Raw genomic sequence first — 23,302 nt, forward strand, 5'->3', positions numbered from 1 at the left:
AAGACCCTAGTTTCTTAAGCTGCGCTGAAAATGCGACGCGCCGACCAAAGCTCTCTGCCACGGAGGAAGGAAAGAACTTCCTCCTCCGTGCCATCTGCACAAGCTCGTTTCCCGACGTATTGCCAGATGGCGCCCATATCTCACGCAGCGTAGAGTTACTGCAGATTTGTAATGCACAGTTCAAAAAAACACACTTTAATGAACTATAGCGAGTTGGGCGAACTTGTGCCCGAGAAGGAAGCAGGAGATGACTAAAACGGATGTCCCTGAGCAGCTCTGGAGAAGAGTCCTCTTGTCAGCTATAAAGCTACACCTCTTTTTCTTCTCTTCCTCTGCTTGTGTCCCGCGCGGGTCGCGCGCAGCTGTTCTGGCCTGGGTCAAGCAGGCACGCGCTCTCGGCCACACATTTACCTCTTTCGCACGTATGCCACAAACAATTGGGAGGGCGCACAAATCGGCCTGGGCGCGTAGTTTGAAACCACCTTGTGTCATTACCCCCCCTTTCGAGAGTGCATCGTCCCGATGCCGATTAGCAACTGGTTTCCAGGCGATCGTTTACAACACCTCTTTGTGATTGCAGTTGCCGTCAAGCAGTGTGGTGTCCTCGATGGTTCATTCCCTGTCGTAGTAAGGTTTCATTCTGACGACATGCACAATATCTGTGCGATGCCGCCGTCGTGATGAGATTTCCTGTCTCTCCGGAACAACTTCGTAATTCACGGAGCCAAGACGGCGGAGCACTCTGTATGGACCAAAGTAGCGGCGTAGCAGCTTTTCGAATAGGCCACGTACCCGTACGGGAATCCACACCCATACTCTGTCTCCCGGTGCATACTGGACGTCTCTCCGTCGCAGATTGTATCGATGCGTGTCGAATTTCTGTTGTTGGTGAATACGATGTCGCGCCAGCTGTCTTGCTTCTTCAGCTCTTTGTATATAGTCGCTGACGTCATATCATTCTCTGTCACCTCATCAACAGGTAGCATAGCATCTAAAGGTGTGGTGACTCTCCGGCCGAAAACAAGCTGAAACGGCGCCATTCGGGTTGTCTCTTGCATTGCGGTATTATACGCGAACGTTGCCTAGGGTAATATTTTATCCCATGTACGGTGCTCTATGTCCACGTACATCGACAACATATCAGCCAACGTTCTGTTCAGTCGTTCTGTGAGTCCATTTGCTGTGGATTATATGCTGTCGTTTTCCTATGACTGGTGTGCGTCAATTTCATGATGGACTTTATCAGGTCAGCCGTAAACGCGGTTCCTCGGTCCGTCATTAGCACTGTAGGAGCGCCATGCCGCAGTACGATGTTGGCGACGAAGAATTCGGGCACTTCAACGGCCGTCCCTCTAACAAGAGACGCTGTCTCGGCATATCGAGTCAGATAGTCGGTCGCAACTATGATCCACCGCTTCCCCGACGACGACGTAGGAAATGGGCCGAGTAAGTCCATTCCCACTTGTGCGAATGGCGCCTCTGGTGTTTCTATAGGCTGAAGGAGACCTGCTGGTTTCAACGGTGGGATTTTGCGTCTTTGGCAGTCACGGCAAGTTCTGACATAGTGTTGCACAGAGCTTAGCAACTTCGGCCAGTAATATTGAGTGCGGATGCGTGCTAATGTTCTGCTTACTCCTAAATGTCCAGCTGACGGATCGTCGTGGCAAGCGTCCAAGATCTCAGGTCGTAAAAGTGCAGGGACGACGAGCAGGAATGCCGCTGTAGTGTTTTCAAAATTCCTTTTATACAGGACGTTATTGCGGAGGACGAACGCCGACAAGCCGCGGGCGATGGCTCGTGGAACGTCGCCAGACTCCCCTGTAGGTACTTGATCAATTGTAGTAGTTCCGGGTCAGATTGCTGATGATGTGCCATTTGCGATGTTGTCGCAGCTCCTAAGAATGGTAAATCCTGTCCGTCGTCGGCGCAAGTAGAGACAGCGGGTTCAATCGGAGCACGTGACAAGCAATCAGCATCGCTGTGCTTGCGACCAGACTTATATACGACTGTGATATCGTATTCCTGTAATCGTAGGCTCCATCTTGCAAGCCTTCCGCACGGATCCTTGAGATTGGCCAGCCAGCATAGTGAGTGATGGTCACTTATAGCTCGAAAATGCCTGCCGTATAAATGTGGTCGAAACTTGGTGATAGCCCATATCACAGCGAGGCATTCTTTTTCCGTCGCTGAGTAGTTCACCTCAGCTTTCGAAAGAGTGCGACTGGCGTACGCAATAACTCGTTCTTGTCTATTTTGCCATTGAATAAGTACGGCTCCAAGACCTGCATTACTTGCATCTGTGTGAATGTCTGTTGCCGCTTCTTCGTCAAAATGCGCAAGAACAGGATGGCTTTGAAGGCAATTCCTTAGTTCATTGAAGGCATCCTCCTGTTCAGTAAGCCAAACGAAGGGCACATCTTCTTTTGTCAGCCGAGTCAGCGGTTCAGCGATTCGCGAAAAATTTTTCATGAATCGTCTGTAATAGGCGCAGAGTCCTAAAAATTGCCTCACGGCCTTTTTATCCGTTGGCTTTGGAAATTTTGCGACGGCCTCAGTCTTCCCAGGATCTGGGCGGACTCCTTCCGCACTGATGACATGGCCGAGAAAAAGGAGTTCACGGAAGCCGAAATGACATTTCTGCGGTTTTATCGTCAAATCTGCTGACTTGATAGCGGTGAGCACAGCCCGCAGCCTTTTCACATGTTGCTCGAAGGCAGCAGAGAATACTACGACGTCGTCCAGATAAACCAGACAAGACTGCCATTTCAGACTGGAGAGCACTGTGTCCATCATTCGCTGGAAGGTGGCGGGTGCTGAACAAAGGCGAAAGGGAAGAACCTTAATCTTGTATAAACCGTCCGGTGTCACAAACGCCGTCTTTTCGCGATCTCTTTCGTCAACTTCGACCTGCCAATATCCACTTTTAAGGTCCAGCGAGGAAAAATACTTTACATCTCGTAGCCTATCCAGAGTATCATCAATCCTTGGAAGAGGATAAACATCCCGTTTAGTGACGGTGTTCAGTTTCCGGTAATCAATGCAGAAACGCAAGGCCTGATCCTTTTTCTTTACAAGGACAACAGGTGAGGCCCAGGGTGACGTCGTCCTTGAGCATTTCTTGAACCTGATTTCCTATAGCTTCTCTTTCTTTAGGTGACATCCCGGTAGGGATACTGGTATATAGGCCTCACCGACTCATCGACAATAATGCGATGTTTGGCGATAGGTGTACGACCAACTTTGGATGACATCGAGAAGCATGCGGCGAATTCCCTTATAAGTCTCTCTATTTCTTCCTTTTGATGGGGCAGTAGTCCTGGTCCGATGTCGATAGCTGCCAGGACAGAGTCCACGTCTTGTAAATGAGATGTCGTGGTTTCAGAAGTGTTCAGCTTCTTAACCTGGACGAAATCATACAGACTGGCGACGACGGTTCCCTTTGCGATGTGTTGTATCTCATTTCCAAAGTTAGTAAGCAGAACGTCGGTACATCCGCTACGCAGCTGAACAAGGCCTCGTGCCATGCAGATTCCGTTTTGAAGCATCAGGTCGGTGTTGCTGTCAGGAAATCCTTCGAAGTCACTGAACGCTCTGTTGGTTACTGCGACAGATATGCTAGATCTCGGTGGTATCTTGACGTCGTCCTCCGCAATACAGAGGTCATAAACGTCTTCTTCAGTGTCGAAAGTTGCGATAGCGTGCCCCGTTGAGAATGAGACGCAAGATTCTCGCAAATTGATTACAGCGCCGTTAGCTTGCAAGGAGTCCATGCCGATAATCAAGTCTCTTGAGCATTCGGGCAGGACAATAAGGCTGGCGACGTATGTGAAGCCCCGTATACCAATTCTTGCGGTGCATATTCCCGTCGGATCGATGAGGTGCCCTTCTGCTGTGCGAACTTGTGGTCCCTTCCAAGGCGTCAGCACTTTCTTCAGTATTTTAGAAAGCTCATTACTCATTACTGAATAATCAGCGCCTGTATCTACCAGTGCAATGGCTTCGTAGCCATCAGTAAACACGCGTAAATCTGAAGCAACATAGCTACCACGGCACCGGTTTCCGAGTCTGTCGTCGTCGTTCAGAGTCAGCGATGGAGGTTCTTCTGCGTCAGCGTCGACAGCGGCCTTGCCTCCCCAGGTCGCTGACTCTAGTTTTCCCGACGCGGGCTTGGTGAACGGCGTCTTGGAGAGCTTGCTGAAAGGCGGGGGCTCAGCGACCGATACCTCCCCGCCGTCGTTGCTCGAGGTTGGTGTTGCTGAAGGCCACGTGAGTTTTGACGACTCGAGAGGTATTCCTCAATTTCGAAGGGGCGTTCGCCATTTCGTGGTCGAGGTGCATTTACAGGGAAACCACGAAGTCCTGCCTGGCGATACTGGCACATGCGGTAACAAAGGGGTATCCTATCGGGAGTGCGCCAGGTATCGCTCTTCCTGAGTCTACTCTCGGGTGGTGGCTGCAGTGTGCTTGGATACATCGGATGCTGTATCGGAGTTGTGGCTGCGACATCTGCACGTCCGGGAGTTCCTCGCAATAAGGCATCGGCGTAGGACACACTGGGCTGCTGACGCTGTAGTGGCACTTCTGTACGTGCGTTTGTCTGAGGCTCCTGGACCGCCTGTCGAGCCTTCTCGCGTATCACGTCGGCCAGTGATGAAAGCATTGGAGCGCTCTGGCCAAGTCGCTGTTTCTGTAGCTCTTCTCGTACTACAGACCGTACCAGCTCACGCAACATCTCCATGCTGTTTCCGAAGGCTGCTGGAAATCCGTCCAAAGAGGCGATGTTCATCTCTCAGATATACATTCTTGCTCGCCGCTGTAGCGTTCTTTCCATTGCAGCCGCCTCGGAACAAAACTCAGTGACGGTGCGCGGCGGGCTGCGAACAAGTCCGGCAAACAGTTCCTGTTTTACCCCTCGCATTAAATGACGCAGCTTCTTGTCCTCACTCATGTTTGGGTCCGCTCGGTGGAAGAGACGAGACATGTCCTCCACATACATAGCCACGCTCTCGTTGTTGCGCTGGCTTCTAGCTTGGAGAGCAGCCTCGGCTCTTTCTCTGCGATCTGTACTGGTATAGAAGACAGAGAGACTGACGTCCCCTTCGGTGACGGTTTATTCATCGAACTCAACTTCTTCTTTCTTTCTTCTCGCGGCGCTGTCCCCGTCCCTGCCCAGGCGCCCTGCCGCGCATCGTCCTCTTCAGTTTTCATCACACTCCCGCGGCCGCGTTGCATGAGTGCGCCTCCAGGAGGTAGAGCCGCTGCACGGGACGTCGGACTTGCTGACCGTTCGACAGCAGTACCAGGAAGGAGCGCGCAATACCGTCTTTTCCCGGAAATGCCTTAATTGACACGGCCCGTCTTCCATGTGAGAGGCGGTGTATTTATATCCTCTACCAGGACAAGATCGTCAGGTTTTACGTTAGGCGAAGTCGTAGGCTTGCTGTGGTGAGCAGCACGTAGGAACAGAAGATATTCCCTCTTCCACCGCTTCCACAGGTTCCGGAGTAGATGTTCCTGATGCCGCGCTCTTCGTCGAAGGTCGGGCGCAGCGGCATTGAGGGCAAGGTTTTCTCGTCCTGTTGGCAGAGTGACGAGACGCTTGCCAACTAAGAAGTGCGATGGTGTCAGTACGTCTGTGGACGTGACGTCATCCTCTAAGTACGTGAGCGGACGACAGTTAACTGCCGCTTCGACTTCCGCTAGCACGGTGAGCAGCTCGTTGTAACGCAAGCTGCTCCGTCCGAGGCAGCGCTTGAGTGCTTCCTTAATAGTTCGAATGACGCGTTCCCAAAAGCCGCCCCACCACGGTGCGCATTCAACTATGAAGCGCCACTTGATTCGGTGAGAGCTGGCATAATCCTGAACGTCGTCTTCGAAGAGCGAGCACGACTGCTTGGCACTGCAGCAAAATGCTTTCGCATTGTCAGAGTACACGATCGCAGGTATTCCACGTCGTGCAGCAAAGCGCTTGAAAGCCGAGTAAAAATGCTCGCGCTGTCAAATCTGTTGTCAGCTCCAGATGTACTGCTCTTGTCACAGCGCAAGAAAAGACAACGATGTACACCTTTTCCGTCGAGGCTAATTCATCACGGCAATAGAGTGGCCCACAGAAATCAATTCCCACCACCTCAAACGGAGTTGCCTCATGGATTCTTTCCTTTGGCAGGGGTGCTACCGGGGCAGCTTCGGGAAGTAGGCAGCGTCGTCGGCATGGTAAGCACGCTTTTAGAACGCGCTTCACTGTACGGCGCCCCTTGATGATCCAAAAGCGCTCCCGAAGGTCTAGGAGGGTGAGCTGAATTCCACCATGCAGGAGCCGTTTGTGCGTTGCGTCAATCAAGAGATGGGTGAATTGGTGATCAGCAGGAAGCAAGATCGGATGCTTCAGCTTCTCTTGGTCATCAAGCTGCTGTAGCCTGCGTCCTAGGCGAAGTACTTTGTCACTGTCGAGAAACGGTTGTAAGGTCAGCACACTGGATATCTTGGGAACTTGTCCTGCTTCCAGGGCCATAATTTCGCTTGCGAATGCGGTACGTTGGACCAATCTCAACCAATACATCTCTGCCTCGTTCAACTCTGAAGCCGTCAATGGTCCTGCTGAAGATGGCTTCTTCGACGAAGCGTTCCGGCGGAACCTCATGATCCAAGCAGTAACTCGGAGTAATCGAGATAGGCGTTCGTAGTTAGCAACTTCAAGCAGAGGCTCACAGGGTGGTGCAAAGCGTACGACTACTGTGGTGGGGCAAACTGATGTCACTTCAATGGTCTCGCTATGAATAGCATCTGGTGAAAGAGTCGACGAAATCTTCGAAGGTCACTGCAAATGATGCTGCGACAACCACGAAGGACCGGTCCACCACAGCGCCTTGCGCGTCAATGTCTCGGCTGCGACTCCACGGGTGAGCAAATCCGCCGGATTATCGTTGCTGGCGCAGTGCCTCCACGAATATCCCGAGGTAAGACGTTGGATTTCGAGAACACGGTTTCTCACGAAAGTCTCCCATCGTTTAGCATCAGCCGCAATCCATTGTATGGCCATCGACGAGTCGCTCCAAAAGAAACCCTGACAGCTGGCTGTTTCCGTAATTCCTAGTAAGTAGTTCCACAGCCTGGCAGCCAGCAAGCACGCAAGCAGCTCTAGACGTGGCAGCGACGTAGTCTTGAGCGGCGCGACCCTGCTCTTGCTCATGAGCAGTTGAACCTTGAACGTTCCTCCTTTGGTCTTGTGACGCGTGTAGACAGCTACACCGTATGCCAGTGGGCTTGCATCACAGAACAGGTGAAGATCAAATGGTGGAACCTGCCGAGGAGTCGAACAAACAGTGCAGCGTGGAATGCGCAGCGAGGCGAGCGTTGGTAATTCAGAGGTCCAACTCTCCCACTGCCTGTCAATGTCTTTCGGTAAAGGATCGTCCCACGGTGAGTTCATTCGCCACAGTTGTTGGAACAACAACTTCGCTCTGATGACGAACGGAGCAATGAGGCCTAACGGATCGTAAAGTCTAGCGAATGACTGCAGAATGGCTGCGTTTCGTGGCTGAGTGTGCAGAGACGTACGCGGAAACGGCCTGCGGGCTGATCACGATGTCGTCATTCTTGCGGTCCCATACTAAGCCGAGCAACTTTGTTGTTTCTCTGGTTTCTCCAATGCTGTCGATAGAAGTGTTGTCCTGGAGAAATTGACGACCAAGAACGCGTGAATTGGAGCACCACTTTCTCAGCTCCATACTTGCGTCTGCTAAAATATTCAGTGCAGCACGGTAGATTTCGAGAGCTTCTTCGTCGGTGGAAGCTCCTATGACGAGGTCGTCTACGTAGAATGATTTCTGTAGGGGTGTAGCTAGTACTGGCTCAGTCTTCTTCCACGTGTCGAAGTGATGCTGCAAAGTAGCAGCCAGAAGGAACGGGCTTGATGACGCTCCAAAGGGCACTCGAGTCATTCGCCATTCGACGATGGAAGGTGGTTTCCCTTCTTCGTCAGTGATTCGGTTGACCAATAAAAAGCGGAGAGCGTCGCGGTCTTCTTGTCGGATGGAAATTTGCAGGAAAGCCTTCCGGATGTCCGCAGTCAAAATAATTGGGCTCATTATGAACTGTACCAGGAGTTGTAAGAGCTCGGCACCAAGTTTCACTCCCTTGTCTAAGATATCGTTGAGCGATGACTCGCCGCGTTCGTGTGAAGATGCGTCGAACACTACCCGAATCTTTGTAGTGATAGCATCTCGACGGACGACGGCATGGTGAGGAAGGTAGTAAACGGTCGCTCCTGGCTCTGAAGAGATGGCGACACGTTCGGCGTGACCTTCTGTGAAGTACTCCCGGATGGTGCGGTCATACTCCTCCAACAGCTCCCGCTGTCCTTCGAAGCGCTGAAGTTGGCGTTTAAGTCGGGTTTCCGCGACAATTCGGTTTGTGCTAGTCAATCGTCCCTGGTGCTTCATCATGAGAGGCAACCACACACCGACCGGCTTCTTTGTGCACGCACTGTGTGAACAGATTCAATGATGCTTGATCCAAAGTGCCGACATCTTCCGAAGGGTCGGTGATTCCTATCGCATTGAGTCGCCACATCTCAGTCGGGTCAACCATACAAGGTGTAGCTTGGCTATGGCGCTCACACGCAAGGAATAGAGCCGATGTGCTGTGGTTCTCGTGATGCAGTTCTTTAGCGGTTTCGACTTGATAAAGTGCCTTGCACCAGCCAATCAAAGATCGTCTGAACGGCGCATAGGTCACTACTCAGGCGTTCGATTCTTCCCGCTACTATACGCCAATAGTTGTCCGATCCAATGATGACACTAATGGTTTGGGTTGGTCGGTCTCCTAGCTGCTGTTCATCGGCAACAAGCATGTTGCGCTCGCGCAGTTGCACCAGGAGATCTTGTCCGATAGCTGGCGTCCTCACTATGCAGACTTCTGGCACTTCAAGAGCATCCACCGTGATGCCATGCGTATCGAAACGACTCTGCAGCTTGAGTTGCACGGTTCGGTATCTGTAAGTTCGGGAACGTTTGAAGCTGCCAAATGTTAGCAGAGACAGGTCTTCTGTGCCGACGGAAGCTAGGTCGAGTCTGGTGGACAAGTAGCGTCTTATAAATGTTCTTTGGCTGCCGGTGTCAAGCAGTATACGAACCAGCACGGAATTGTGCCTTCCCGATGCCCATACTGTGGCCGTTTGCATGAGAACAGCTGGAGATGGCGACGTAGAACTGCTTGCGGGAGCACTGGTAGTGACTGGCACGCTGTCGGTTTTCGTTGTGTCGCTTCTGTCGGCATTCGGGTGGTTGTAAGGTTTCCATATTGCGCAAAGTGCGGTAAGATGATGGTTTGCGCAACGCTTGCACTTGAGCCACGCTGCGTTGCGGCACTTTCGTGCGACGTGTCCCTCTCTGGCACATCTGAAGCAGGAGTTCTTCTCGATTAGTCGCCGCCGGATTTCGTCGGCTGACATGATAGTCTGACAGTCCTTCACAGTGTGGTCACGGCGGCCACACAGTACGCAGCAGGCATGGCTGTTGTTTGCAGATCCTGCGGCCAGCGCTAATGCTGACGGTACCGGCGGTTGTAAGCGAGGATGTCTTCGCTCCTGTGCCACGGGGCTAGATTTTCGTAAGCACCTCGAACGAGAGCTCTCTTCTCTTCTCTCAATCTGTATCTGCAGAAACTTCATCACGTCACGCACCTCTTCTTGCCGTGACCTTGGGGTAGCCCCGTCTTCCGCTTCGGTCTCCTTCATGCGTTGCCGGTAGAGAATGGCGATGTCTTCGGGGAGAGCTCGCATAAGCACTCGGTGAAGAATAACAGCGTACTCCGATGCTTGAACTCCGAGGCTATCCAGGCAGCTGGTGTGAAATCGTACTTCTTCGTATAGTTCCCGCAGCTGCGATAGATTGGACGAATGATCCACAGTAGCGATTGCAAGCAAACTATCAATGTGTTCGTCTACAAGAGCGGTATGACGGCCAAACCTTTCTTTGAGCACCTTGAGCTGCCACCGCGTAATTTGCTTGCTCCAGGCGCACACCCTCGATCACACGTTTCGCAGCTCCCGTTACGTAGGATCGCAAATAAGAAAAGTTCTCAATGTCCGACAGCTCGCAGTTGTTGTGGATCGTGGCCTCAAAATGTTCCCAGAATCCCTGCCACTCGCGAAGTTCCCCGGAGAAAATGGGTACCTGTAATTTCGGCAAGGCAACTCGTAGCTGTGATCGGTTACTTGCTTGAGCGGAGACTTCCTGGGGCCTGGTTTCGGTAGCGGCGCCAGGTGCAGCACCGTCCGCGGGACTTGCAGCTGACTTGAGAAGGTAGCGGACACGGCTCATAGTGTTGCGGATCTTGTCGTGATAGTCGAGAGCCATTGTCACTTCCTCCTCATACTCGGCGCCGTCGTCGGTCGTGATATCAGCAATCTTTTGGTTGAGATCTGCAAGCGTCGTGTCTTTGTCCTGGAGGTCATCCAAGATGACTTGCAGATCGGTCGGAGAAGGATTCTCCGCTTGCAAAGCTTCGGTAGCGGACGTGATGAGCTTTGTAGCAGCGGCTCGAATTACTCCTCTGGTGCGTCGCAGGCGGTCCATCTTCGCAACTGGACGTGAGTCTTCTCCCGGGTTTCACGGCACCAAAGTATATAGAAGACAGAGAGACTGACGTCCCCTTCGGTGACGGTTTATTCATCGAACTCAACTTCTTCTTTCTTTTCTTCTCGCGGCGCTGTCCCCGTCCGTGCCCACGCGCTGTGCCGTGCATCGTCCTCTTCAGTTTTCATCACTGGGGTAAGTGGCGAGCAGCTCCCATCGGAAGTCATCCCATGACGGCATGGCAGATTCGTGGTTTTCGAACCACGTTCGTGCGTTATCCTCCAACGCGAAGTAAACGCGGCCCAGTCTGCGATCCGCTTCCCATCCGTTAGCCTTTACAACGCGCTCGAATTGTTCTAGTCAATCCTCCGCGTCTTCGTAGGTGTCACCGTGAAAAGGCTGCGGCGTCAATGGGGGATTCACTACGATGTTAGCTGGTGTGAGCTGCGCTGTCATGTCGATAGCACCGCCGTTCACAGCCACTAAGGGTCTAAGAGAATCCGACAAACGTGAAAACTGAGGAGCCTCACCCCGTAGACGTCGACTGCAGCGCTGATGAACAGGAGTCAGCTCGTCGGATTCAAGTCGTTGTGGTTCTGGACTGCGTTCGGTTACTCGAGAAGGGCTTGGCATGCTACCCCGCACCTCCACCAGATTTCTAACGCACAGTTCAAAAAAACACACTTTAATGAACTATAGCGAGTTGGGCGAACTTGTGCCCGACAAGGAAGCAGGAGATGACTAAAACGGAAGTCCCTGAGCAGCTCTGGAAAAGAGTCCTCTTGTCAGCTCTAAAGCTACACTTCTTCTTTACCTCTGCTTGTGTCCCGCGCGGGTCGCGCGCAGCTGTTCTGGTCTGGGTCAAGCAGGCACGCGCTCTCGGCCACACATTTACCTTCTTTCGCACGTATGCCACAAACAATTGGGAGGGCGCACAAATCGGCCTGGGCGTGTAGTTTGAAACCACCTTGTGTCAATATGCTACATTTAGGTAAAAGAGTTGCACATCTGTCTTCCAAACGCCGCTAGCAACCATACGTTGCGGAGAAGCTGACGCTGGGACCAACTTTGTATTTCTCGATGGCGCCGCTGCAGCGAACTGGATTGACACTAGTCATTCACATTAAAGTAAATCACCGGTCTTCGACACGCCAAACATGCCGACCGGTGACCCGGTAGGCATGTCGCCTGCAAAAACGGAGTGAGTCTTCGCGACATAGCCATGGTTGCTAGCCAGAACTATGCGCAACTCTGCTACCCAAAGGTAGCATATACAGTAACTAGCGTAGCGCTCCTCTATCGTCTTTCGACGACATTTGCACCTAAGCACGCAGTTACGCGGCCAATTTTTTTTACAGAGAATCTCTCCCGAGTCCCTGGAATGGCCGTACTCTCTCGCACCAGCGTTTTGTAGTTACGCGAGATCGGATACAAAACAGTTAGCTGGCAGCCTCACTTCGTATAACACTACAGTTTTTTGCGATCGCATTCATTGCTTCGCTCTTGCGGTGAAACTGTGAGTTTTTTCGAACATTTCCTAAGTCATTTGATTCTAATGACATTAAATATCGCTGTGTAGCAGCCGCATAATGTCATTAGATGCGAATGTCATTCCATCGAATGACATTAAAACGTCCAGCGTGACAGGGGTATTATTATGCTTTGATTGCGTTTTATGGCCGATTTTTCAGCATAAGAAAGCGGTGAGACAAAAGACCGGCACTACACCTTTGCCAATGGCGCGAGTACGTGCCTCGTCACGCTTGGCAGGTTCAACGTGGCTCACGACGGCTTCCACGGCGCAGACGACTTTCGCGGTAACGACTAGCCCCGTAATCGACTGGGAAAACGCCAGCAACATTGAAAAAGAAAAAGATTCTGCACATCCCACGTACCGTGGGAATCGATGTTATGCGAAGCATGCGTGGGATGGTGACTGTGGCGTAATTTTTCACAAGAGCAAAACGTAACGGAATTAGGCTAGAGAAACATGGAAGTGGTATACACACACTCGTATGTTGAAGAGTCGTATATTTATGATATAACCAGTTGTTTATAGATGAGTAGCGATGCCAAGAGAAACATGGGTGTTACCAACACTAGACGCGGTAAGCTGATATGTAGTGCTTATATTCTTTAATACTGGATAGCGCGAATCCAAAGAGGACAAAGAAGAAATACAGATGCACAGGACAGGCGTTAGTCGCAACTAAGCATCATTCAGGAAAGTTTCCCTAGATATAAACACAGCCCAGTGGCACGAGCAGGCACACTCCACGTACGTTACAGTCACAGTTGCAGTTGTTACAGTTGCGATACAGTTGTTATGCTCATTCTTGTCCTTTATGACGAAGAACGCACGCACGTTTCACGAACCTGTGTGCATCTGTAGAAGGGGTTCTTGACATTTCTTGAGCAAAGCCATCATCACCGTGATCAGTGAGCATCAGCAGCTGGACCGGACTTGTTAATAGGATCCGTTCGTGGTCGCGGCTACGAGGGGTCTAAGTGTAGAGAAGTGCGAGGTGCAGTACAGCTGGTAGAAATCCTAGATGCCTCTTACGATGCAATGATCTATGATGCCTCCTGTCCTGGACGTGGCAGCGAGGTCTTTTGATGCCCTGTCCACGACTAAGCCATCTTTCATGAAGTGTAAGTAACAGGCGTTGCTGGGTCCTCATAAATCAATGTTGAAGTCACCGGTAACGATGAGAGGCCTGGTTCTCTCGGCAAATTTATTGTAGGAAGCATTGACGCCGCTTATTGCGTAATCCACGGGGTCCACGTGGCGCACCACGTGGACGAGTGGATGGTAGTTGAGCGTCTTCCAGGGGTGTTCTGTCTTCAGCTTCCTCCCTTTCCTTGCGTCCGCGCGGTGGTGTAGCGGTTACGGTGCTCGGCTGCTGACCCGAAGGTCGCGGGTTCGATCCCGGCCGCTGCTGTCGAATTTCGATGGAGGCAATATGCTATATACTAGACGCGATCTCCGTACACGTTAAAGACTACCAGATACTCACTACTGCCGGAGCCCATCGCTACGGCGTATGTCCTAATCATATCGCGGTTTTGGGACATAAACCCCAACTATTAGTAATATTATCACTTTACTTGCGTGTCAATGTGTGTGTTCGGGGTTACTGTGTTGGTTGATACTCTGTATCACCTGTGGCACATACCCTCTTAACATGGACTTTGGTATACGGGTTGTACCACACGTGACTGAGAGAGAGGGTTTCATCACGTACGCGACAGGTATTTTGCGTTATGCATGCTATGACCAGCGAATCGTGTTCGTCATACACTGATCCCCTGCTATGCCAATTTTGGTATATTACAGGTTATGGAGACGATCGGGAGAGCGCCCAGACGTAGGTGGCTAGATAGATAGATAGATCGATAGATAGATAGATTGATACGTAGAGAGAAACGGCCAAAGTGCCTGAGGTTCGCTAAGAAATGCTTCGCATTTAAAAAATCTGTCTAAACCTATTTATCTGGAATCATTTATAATACAGACGATAGAGCCGTAACGATGGAAACTTTCCTCACGTGCATGTGCGATGCTTGTGGCACCTGTTGAAACGTACCGTACCTTTACGCTTCATTGTGAACAAGGCTCCTGTGCAGGAGCCGAAACGTCTTGTTTATTTTAAAGCGTTCATTACTGCGGTCGGCGTTTGCTCCTTTTCTACAATGCGTGCTCCCAGCTAGACGGGATTCTCTCAAACCCTGGATTTCATTATTTGACATCTACAGGGTCCCGTGGGGCACCCCGGCCCACCAGGATTACCCGGGTCACCAGGAATAAAGGTGAGTGAAACCTGTCATAAATGTCATAAACATTCATAACTTTGAAGTAAGCGAAGTGGCGATTGTCACATGGCGCATACGTCTGTGCACCCCAGGGCAGTTTTCCCCTTCCATGGGGAAAAAAGCAAGAACACGAAGAGTTCCTTCCTGAACTTATTACAGTAAACATGTCGATGGCATTGCGCTCAAACGCCCATATTTTTAGACGAAACCATGACCATTAACAGTGGCACAATTTCAGGTGACGTAGCATTCCGCTGAGAAACTTATTAATTCGAAATCGTAGAGCTACATAAAGATCGCATACTTGCGATGGCGTCAGGGCAACTTATGTGACGCTGTGATATTGTAAGAGGCAATGCGAATACTTTGTTTTGCGGCGTAAAGGTCATTGCCTAAGACAACGTAATGTAGGCGGGAGAGTTGATAAGTAGAAATAGTACTGGTTCGGGCAAGTTTTGCTGCCGCAGCTGGACAGTGGTTACGGTGCTCTGCCACTAACCCGCAACATATGGGCTCGATCCCGAGCCTGACATGGTCGCAGTTCGATAGAGTCGAAATGCTAGAGGCCTGTGTACTCTGGGATGTGAGTGCGCGTCAGCTAACTGCAAGTGCTCAAATCTTCATGAACCCTCCGCTACTGTGTGCGTCACGACCATGGCATGGTTTTAGCCGGAGAAACACAAAAGTCGTTATTATGATTCGTGCAAATCAGAAACAACTCATGATAAAGCATGTTTTCGCACTACGTAACAAAAGGAATAAAGACGCGGGCAAAAACTCCGATTCAACGAAATTTTGGACCTTCAGATAGACGCGTGTGAAGTTCAGTGAGATGTATTTTAAAATGTACATATGCAATCTCATTAAAGTGACAGCAGATGCATACAGTACCAATCACTATAAAAAGGGAAAAGAGACATAGAGGAAAGAAAAAAATTAAATAAAAGGGAACTTTAAAAAATCTGAGAAATAATGCATTAGTTAGCTATCACATGAATGACCCCACCTCCTATGCCACAAGGTCACGCAAGACGTCAGAGACGTGAAAGACTCTGACGAAGGTCGTGCCATGGCCGACACGTTAGTAAAGGCAGTTTTCCTTTTCAAAATGCTACCCTGCAATTTCATTCAATATAGAAAATACCCGGACCTGCTGTACCTTCCCTTCAAGTATATATATATATATATATATATATATATATATTGAAAGACGGCAGCACAGTCGTGGTCTCGACGCCTTTTATTCACCAGAGCCGCCTGACCAACGCTCAGAACGAAGATGACGCTCACAGTGATGATGATTACATACAGGTGAAGAGAATGAAGGAAGCATGTTGTGAATATTGTGCTCACAATATATATATATATATATTGTTACCAACACATGCAGCGCCTGTTAGTAAAAAGACCTATTTATTCAAGGCGAACTTGTGCCGTGAACTTAAGGACAACACTCAAGCCAAAATGTTCCACGCTCGCTAGCCCGACTTCATCGACCTCTTGTTTTCGCCTCTAGTCGCGAGCCGCTCGTACCATGAGCCGCCAGTCTTCTTCTTTTTCCCACGTGGTGCGTTGACACGCGCAGTCCGCCGTTGCACTGGGCGCTTTGCTTGACATTTGTTTGGCGGCATTTACAAACGCAGGAAGCGGCGTGCCTCTTCGGAAGACGTTGAACAGCTTGTGGCATTATTCCCCCCTCCTAAAACGCATCGTCCCGATGCGTCCAGAAGGGTAACAGTTTGGAATGGTAGGGCTTGTCTTGATGTTCGAGCACGTGTGTCGATGATGTTGTTCAGTGCCTATCGTAGTAGGGTTTCATTCGTACTACATGTACCACTTCGGGGTGATTTCTTCGTCGTGTCGAGCAGACTTGGCCTTCAGGAATGACCTCGTAGTTTAAGGTACTTATCCGGCGAAGTACCTTGTAAGGGCCGAAATAGCGCCGCATCAGCTTTTCAGAAAGGCCATGTGCACGTACAGGCGTCCACACCCACACTTTGTCTCCCGGATTGTACAGGACATCCCTTCGCCTCAGATTATACCGATTTGCGTCGACGCCCTGCTGTTGAATTATGCGGTGCCTTGCCAACTGTCGGGCCTCTTCTGCCCTTTCTCTGTATTCGCTGATGTCAGCGTCATCCTCGTTCGTATTGCTTACAGGTAACATCGCGTCTAGGGTCGTTGTCACCGTCCTACCGTAAACAAGTTGGAATGGTGTGAAGTGCGTCGTCTCTTGCACTGCGGTATTGCACGCAAATGTAGCATACGGTAAAATGCTGTCCCATGTTCGATGTTCGACGTCCACATACATGGCGATCATGTCAGCGAGCGTTCTATTGAGCCTTTCAGTTTAGCCGTTTGTTTGCAGATGGTAAGCTGTAGTTCTTCTGTGGTCGGTATGTGTGAGTTTCATTATAGACTGCATCAAAGGGGCAGTAAACGACGTTCCTTTGTCGGTTATGACAGCCTTAGGTGCGCCATGTCGTAATACTACCTGGCTGATGAAAAACTGAGCCACTTCATTCGCGGTTCCTTTTGCGAGAGACGACGTCTCAGCATATCGTTTCATGTAGTCTGTCGCTACAATGATCCACCGCTTTCCCGACGATGAGATAGGAAAGGGTCCAAGTAAATCCATTCCCACCTGCTCAAATGGTACTTTCGGGGGCTCTACCGGTTTCAACAGGCCTGCTGGCTTTAATGGCGGTATTTTGCGCCTTTGGCATTCTCGGCATGAGTTCACATAGTGCTGTACAGAATCCATTAACTTTGGCCAATAATATCTCTGGCGGATTCTTGCTAAAGTCCGAGTAATACCCAAATGTCCAGCCCATAGGTCATCATGACACGCTTCTAATATTTTCGCTCGCAGTGATGAAGGTACAAGAAGCAGAAACGTCTCACCACAGTGTTCGAAGTTTCTCTTGTAGAGGACGTCATTCCGGAGTACGTAGGAACACAATCCGCGGACGAAAACTCGCGGTACCTTTACTTGCTGACCCTCCAAGTACTGAATAAGCAGGAGCAGGTCCGGGTCCATTCGCTGATGACGGGCCATCTCGGACACGTTGAGAGCTCCGAGAAATGGGAAATCTTCTCCATGATCAGAAGATGAAGACTCGACTGGTCCACGCGACAGGCAATCCGCGTCATTGTGCGTGTGGCCGGACTTGTAGACGGCGGTGATGTCATATTCCTGCAGACGCAGGCTCCATCTAGCAAGTCTTCCTGAAGGGTCCTTGAGATTTGCCAGCCAACACAATGAATGATGGTCGCTGATCGCTCGGAATGGCCTGCCGTATAGATATGGACGGAACTTGCTGATGGCCCATATAACTGCGAGGCACTCTTTCTCTGTAGCTGAGTAATTCGACTGAGCATTCGATAGAGTGCGGCTTGCGTATGCAATAACCTTTTCTTCTCCATTCTGCCACTGAATAAGGATGGCGCCGAGACCCACGTTACTGGCGTCGGTATGGATGTCTGTTTCCGCCTCTTCATCATCATCATCATCATCAGCCTGTCTACGCCCACTGCAGGGCAAAGGCTTCTCCCATGTTCCGCCAATCAACCCGGTCCTGTGCTTTCTGCTGCCACGTTATACCTACAAACTTCTTAATCTCATCTACCCACCTAATTTTCTGTCTCCCCCTCACGCGTTTACCATCTCTTGGAATCCAGTCAGTTACCCTTAATGACCACCGGTTATCCTGCCGACGTGCTACGTGCCCGGCCCATATCCATTTCTTCTTCTTGATTCAACTATGATGTCCTTAACCCCCGTTTGTTCTCTGACCCACTCTGCTCACTTCCTGTCTCTTAAGGTTACACCTATCATTTTCCTTTCCATCGCTCGCTGCGTCGTCCTCAATTAAATTGAACCCTCTTTGTAAGTCTCCAGGTTTCTGCTCCGTAGGTAAGTACCGGTAAGATGCAGCTGTTATATACGTTTCTTTTGAGGGATAGTGGTAGATTACCATTCATGATTTGAGAATGCTTGCCGAATGAGCCCCATCCCATCCTTATTCTTCTAGTTATTTCACTCTCATGGTTCGGCTCCGCGGTTCCTACCTGTCCTAAGTAGACGTACTCCTTTACAACCTCCAGTGTCTCTCCACCTATCGCAAAGCGCTGTTCGCTGCCAAGATTGTTCCACATTACTTTAGTTGTATTCATATTAATTTTCAGACCTACTCTTCTACTTTCCGTATCCAGTTCAGTAATCATGAGCTGTAATTCGTCTCCCGCGTTACTCATCAATGCAATGTCATCAGCGAATCGCAGGTTACTGAGATACTCTCCATTAACTCTTATCCCTGATTCTTCCCAATCTAGGGCCCTGAAAACCTCCTGTAAACACGCGGTGAATAACATTGGAGAGATCGTGTCTCCCTGCCGTACGCCCTTCTTTATTGGGATTCTCTCGCGGTTTTATGGAGGACTATAGTGGCCGTGGAGCCGCTGTAGATTTCTTCCATTATGTTTATGTAGGCTTCGTCGATGCCCTGATTCCGCAGTGCCTGCATGACTGCTGATGTCTCCACCGAGTCAAATGCCTTCTCTTAATCTATGGAGGCTATGTATAGGGGTTGGTTGTATTCCGCGCATTTCTCTATCACCTGATTGATAGTATGAATATGGTCTATTGTTGAGAAGCCTGTACGAAATCTTGCCTGGTCCCTTGGTTTATTGAACTCTAATGTCGTATTAATTCTGTTAGCAATTACTTTTGTAAATAGCTTGTAGACAACGGACAGTAAGCTTACGGGCCTGTAATTTTTCAGGTCCTTGACGTCCCCTTTCTTATGGATCAAGATGATGTTGGCATTCTTCCAAGATTCTGGTATCCTCCCCGTCGAGAGACACTTCGTATACAGGGTGGCCAGTTTTTCTAACATAATCTCTCCACCGTCTTTCAACAGGTCTGATGTTACCTGATCCTCACCAGCTGCCTTGCCTCTTTGCATTCCCTTTAGGGCTTTCTTTACTTCTCCTGTCAATACTGGTGGGATGTCAGATTCCTCTGCGCTATTTCTGCTTCTTACGTTATCATCCTGACTGTCTCAGCTGCTGTACAGATCTCTGTAGAACTCTTCCGCTACCTCAACTATTCTATCCATATTGTTTGTGACCTTGCCTTCCTTGTCCCTTAATGCATACATCTGATTTTTGCCTATGCACAGTTTTGTCTTCATAGCTTTGAGGCTTCTTCCATTCTTTAGAGCATGCTCAATTCTCTCCATATTATACTTTCTTATGTCGGCTACTTAACGCCTATTGAGTAGCTTCGAAAGCTCCGCCAGCTCTATTTTGTCTGCTGCACTTGAGGCTTTCATAGCTTGACGTTTCTTAATGAGGTTTTTCGTCTCTTGGGATATCTTACCAATGTTCTGTCTGACGACTGTACCCCCGACTTCCACTGCACAGTCCTTAATGATACTAGTCAGATTATCATTTATTGCGTCAACACTAAGGTTTCCTCGGTTAAAGCCGCATACCTATTCTGAAGTGAAACTCTGAATTCCTGTACTTTCCCTCTCAGAGCTAGTTCATTAATCGGTTTCTTGCGTATCAGTTTCTGCCGTTCTTTCCTCACGTCTAGTTGAATTCTAGATCTTACCATTCTATGGTCACTGCATCGGATCTTGTTAACTACTTCCACATCATGTACAATGCCCGGGTGGCCGCACATTATGAAGTCTATTTCATTTTTAGTTTCGCCATTAGGACTCCTCCACGTCCACTTACGAGTAGCCCTTTTTCTGTAGAAGGTATTCAAGATGCGTAAATTATTACGTTCTGCAAACTCTACTAGTAACTCCCCTCTAGCGTTTCTAGAACCGATGCCATATTCCCCAACTGCATGATCTCCAGCCTGCTTCTTGCCTACGTTTGCATTAAAGTCGCCCATCAGTACAGTATACTGTGTCTTTACCTTACTCATTGCTGATTCTACGTCTTCGTAGAAGCGTTCAACCAGTTGATCATCATGGCTGGATGTAGGCGCGTAGGCCTGTACCACCTTCATCTTGTACCTCTTATTAAACTTAATTACGATACATATCACCCTCTCATTAATGCTATAGTATTCCTCTATATTACCAGCTATATTTTTATGAATAAGGAATCCCACCCCTAGTTCTCTTCTGTCAGCTAAGCCACGATAGCATAGGACGTGTCCGTTCTTCAGCACTGTATATGCCTCCTGTGGCCTCCTAACCTCACTGAGCCGTATTACATCCCATTGAACACCCTCTAATTCCTCGAATAGTACAGCTAGACTCGCCTCACTAGATAAAGTTCTAGCGTTATACGTAGCCAAGTTCAGATTCCAATGGCGGCCTGTCCGGACCCAGAGATTCTTAGCACCCTCTGCTGCGTCGCAGGTCTGACCGCCGCCTTGGTCAGTTGCTTCGCAGCCGCTGGGGACTGAGTGCGGAGGGTTAATTGGTGTATTCATGTGGGAGGTAGTGGCCAAGTACTACACCAGGGTGGCCAATCCTGCTCTGGTGAGGGAGTGCATTGCTGGCTGTGGTCGCCAGTGAGGCTGCACCCCAGGACTTTTTTTACACAATTCCATCATCACGCGGATTTTTTTCTTTTTTTTTAAAGTGAGCCAAAATAGGAGGAGACTGCAAACGGCGTCGCAGCTCAGAAAAAGCGTCTTCTTGTTCTGCGTGCCAGATGAATGGTACACCTTCTTTTGTAAGCCGTGTCAATGGTTCAGCGATCTTGGAAAAGTTTTCAACGAAGCGTCTATAGTAGGCACAGAGGCCCAAGAATCGTCTCATGGCCTTTTTGTCTCGTGGCTTCGGAAAGTTTTCTACTGCTGTGATCTTTTCAGGATCTGGGCGCACACCTTCAGCACTAAAAATGTGCCCGAGGAAGCGAAGTTCGCGAAATCCGAAGTGACATTTTCCGGTTTTATAATCAGAGCTGCCGCGCGAATAGCATCCAGTACTGTTCTCAATCGCTGCACATGCTGCTCGAAGGTAGAGGAACAAACCACTACATCATCAAGATAGACGAGGCACGATTGCCGTTTAAGTCCGGAGAGGACAGCGTCCATCATCCTCTGGAAGGTAGCGGGAGCAGAGCATAAACCAAAAGGGAGCACTTTGAACTCATATAGTCCGTCGGGTGTCACAAATGCCGTCTTCTCGCGATCTCGTTCGTCCACTTCAGTTTGCCAGTATTCGCTCTTTAATTCCAATGACGAATAGAATTGAGCGTTGTATAACTTATCCAAGGTATCGTCAATTCGTGGAAGTGGAAAAAGATCACGCTTCGTGACGAGGTTCAGTTTCCTTAGTCAACACAAAACCGCAGGGTGTTGTCCTTCTTTTTGACCAGCACTACCGGCGACGCCCCAGGACTATTGGATGGTTGTATCACGTCATCCCTAAGCATTTCTTGTACTTGCTTCTTGATGGCTTCCCTTTCTTTTGGCGCCACTCGGTACGGACGTTGGTGTACAGGCCTAACATGTTCTTCGACCGCGATGCGGTGCTTTGCGACGGGAGTGCGTCCGACGTTCGACGAAGTTGAAAAAATTTGGCAGATCCCACGTACCGTGGGAATCGATGTTATGCGAAGCATGCGCGTTATCGTGACTGTGACGTAATTTTTCACATTGAGCGAAACGTTACGGATGACGCACAGAAATATGGAAGTGGTACTACGCACGCTCATATGTTGAAGAGTCGCATATATATTATATAACCAGTGTTGTTCATAGTTGCGTACGATTGGTAACAAGCGAACATAGTTGTTACCAACACAGACGCGGTAAGCTGATATGTAGTGCTTATAATTCTTCAATACTGGATTGCGCGAATCCTAACAGGAACAAAGAAGAAAACAGATGCAATTCGTGGAAGTGGATAAAGATCACGCTTCGTGACGAGGTTCAGTTTCCTGTAGTCAACACTGTAGTCAGGGGATTGTTGTTTTTCTTTTTGGGCACTACGCCACCAGCCAGCACACTCACATTGCGACGGTTGTATCATCCATATCAAGCAATACGATTGCATTTTCTTGATGGCTTCTCCTTTCTTTTGGCGCCACTCCACGGACGCACCGGTGGTACAGGTCTAACATGTTCTTCGACCACGATGCGGTGCTTTGCGACGGGAGTGCGTTCGACGAATTTGAAAAACACTCTGAGAATTCTTTAATCAGGTTCACAATCTGCTCTTTCTGCGGTGATGACAGCTCTCTGTCAATGTCTATTGATTGGAGGACACTGTCTACTGTCGCAGAGGCTGGCGGTGCTTCATCAAGTATACAAACATCCGCAACTTGCACATAATCATGCAGGGATGCTATGGCGGTTCCCTTCGCCACATGCTGCACCTCATTTCCAAAGTTGGTTAATAGGACATCCGCACATCCGTCACGACGGTTAACGATGCCTCTTGCCACGCATAGTCCCTTTTCTAGTAGCAGTCCTATGTTTCCATCTCCTAGTCCATCACAATCACGTAAAACTTCAATTTTGACAAGAACTATCACACTGCAACGGGGCGGCACGGTGACACCTTCGTCCACAATACGGAGGGGTGAAACGATGGGTTGCTCCGTATGGCACATGGCGACGGCATTCTCTGTAGAAAACGAAACTTGAGATTCTTGCAAGTCGATGATTGCGTTGTTTGCTTGCAAGAAGTCCATGCCTAGGATCAGCTCACGCGAACATTCAGGAAGAACAATAAAGCTGCCGACGTACAATGAATCCTCTTATCCCTATCCTTACGGTGCACAGTCCCACGGGGCTGACTAAGTGCCCTCCGGCAGTACGTATCTGAGGTCCAGTCCATTCAGTCAGCACCTTCTTAAACTTCTTTGCGAGTACGCTACTGACCACTGAGTAGTCGGCACCAGTGTCTAGCAGCGCAATGGCCTCGAGGTCG

General features: G+C 49.7%; 1 protein-coding gene across 1 annotated transcript in view; it reads left to right on the top strand.

The window, feature by feature from the left end:
• The window catches only part of LOC119394579 (collagen alpha-1(II) chain), a gene marked incomplete in the record, with an annotated part of 1,710,759 nt that overhangs the window by 845,473 nt on the left and 841,984 nt on the right, over nucleotides 1–23,302 (top strand). The window contains 1 exon segment of the mRNA XM_049415838.1: nucleotides 14,334–14,387. Within this exon segment, the coding sequence (XP_049271795.1) occupies nucleotides 14,334–14,387 (54 nt within the window).

This window comes from Rhipicephalus sanguineus, chromosome 5 (assembly GCF_013339695.2).
Source record: "Rhipicephalus sanguineus isolate Rsan-2018 chromosome 5, BIME_Rsan_1.4, whole genome shotgun sequence".
Lineage (NCBI taxonomy): Eukaryota > Metazoa > Arthropoda > Arachnida > Ixodida > Ixodidae > Rhipicephalus > Rhipicephalus sanguineus.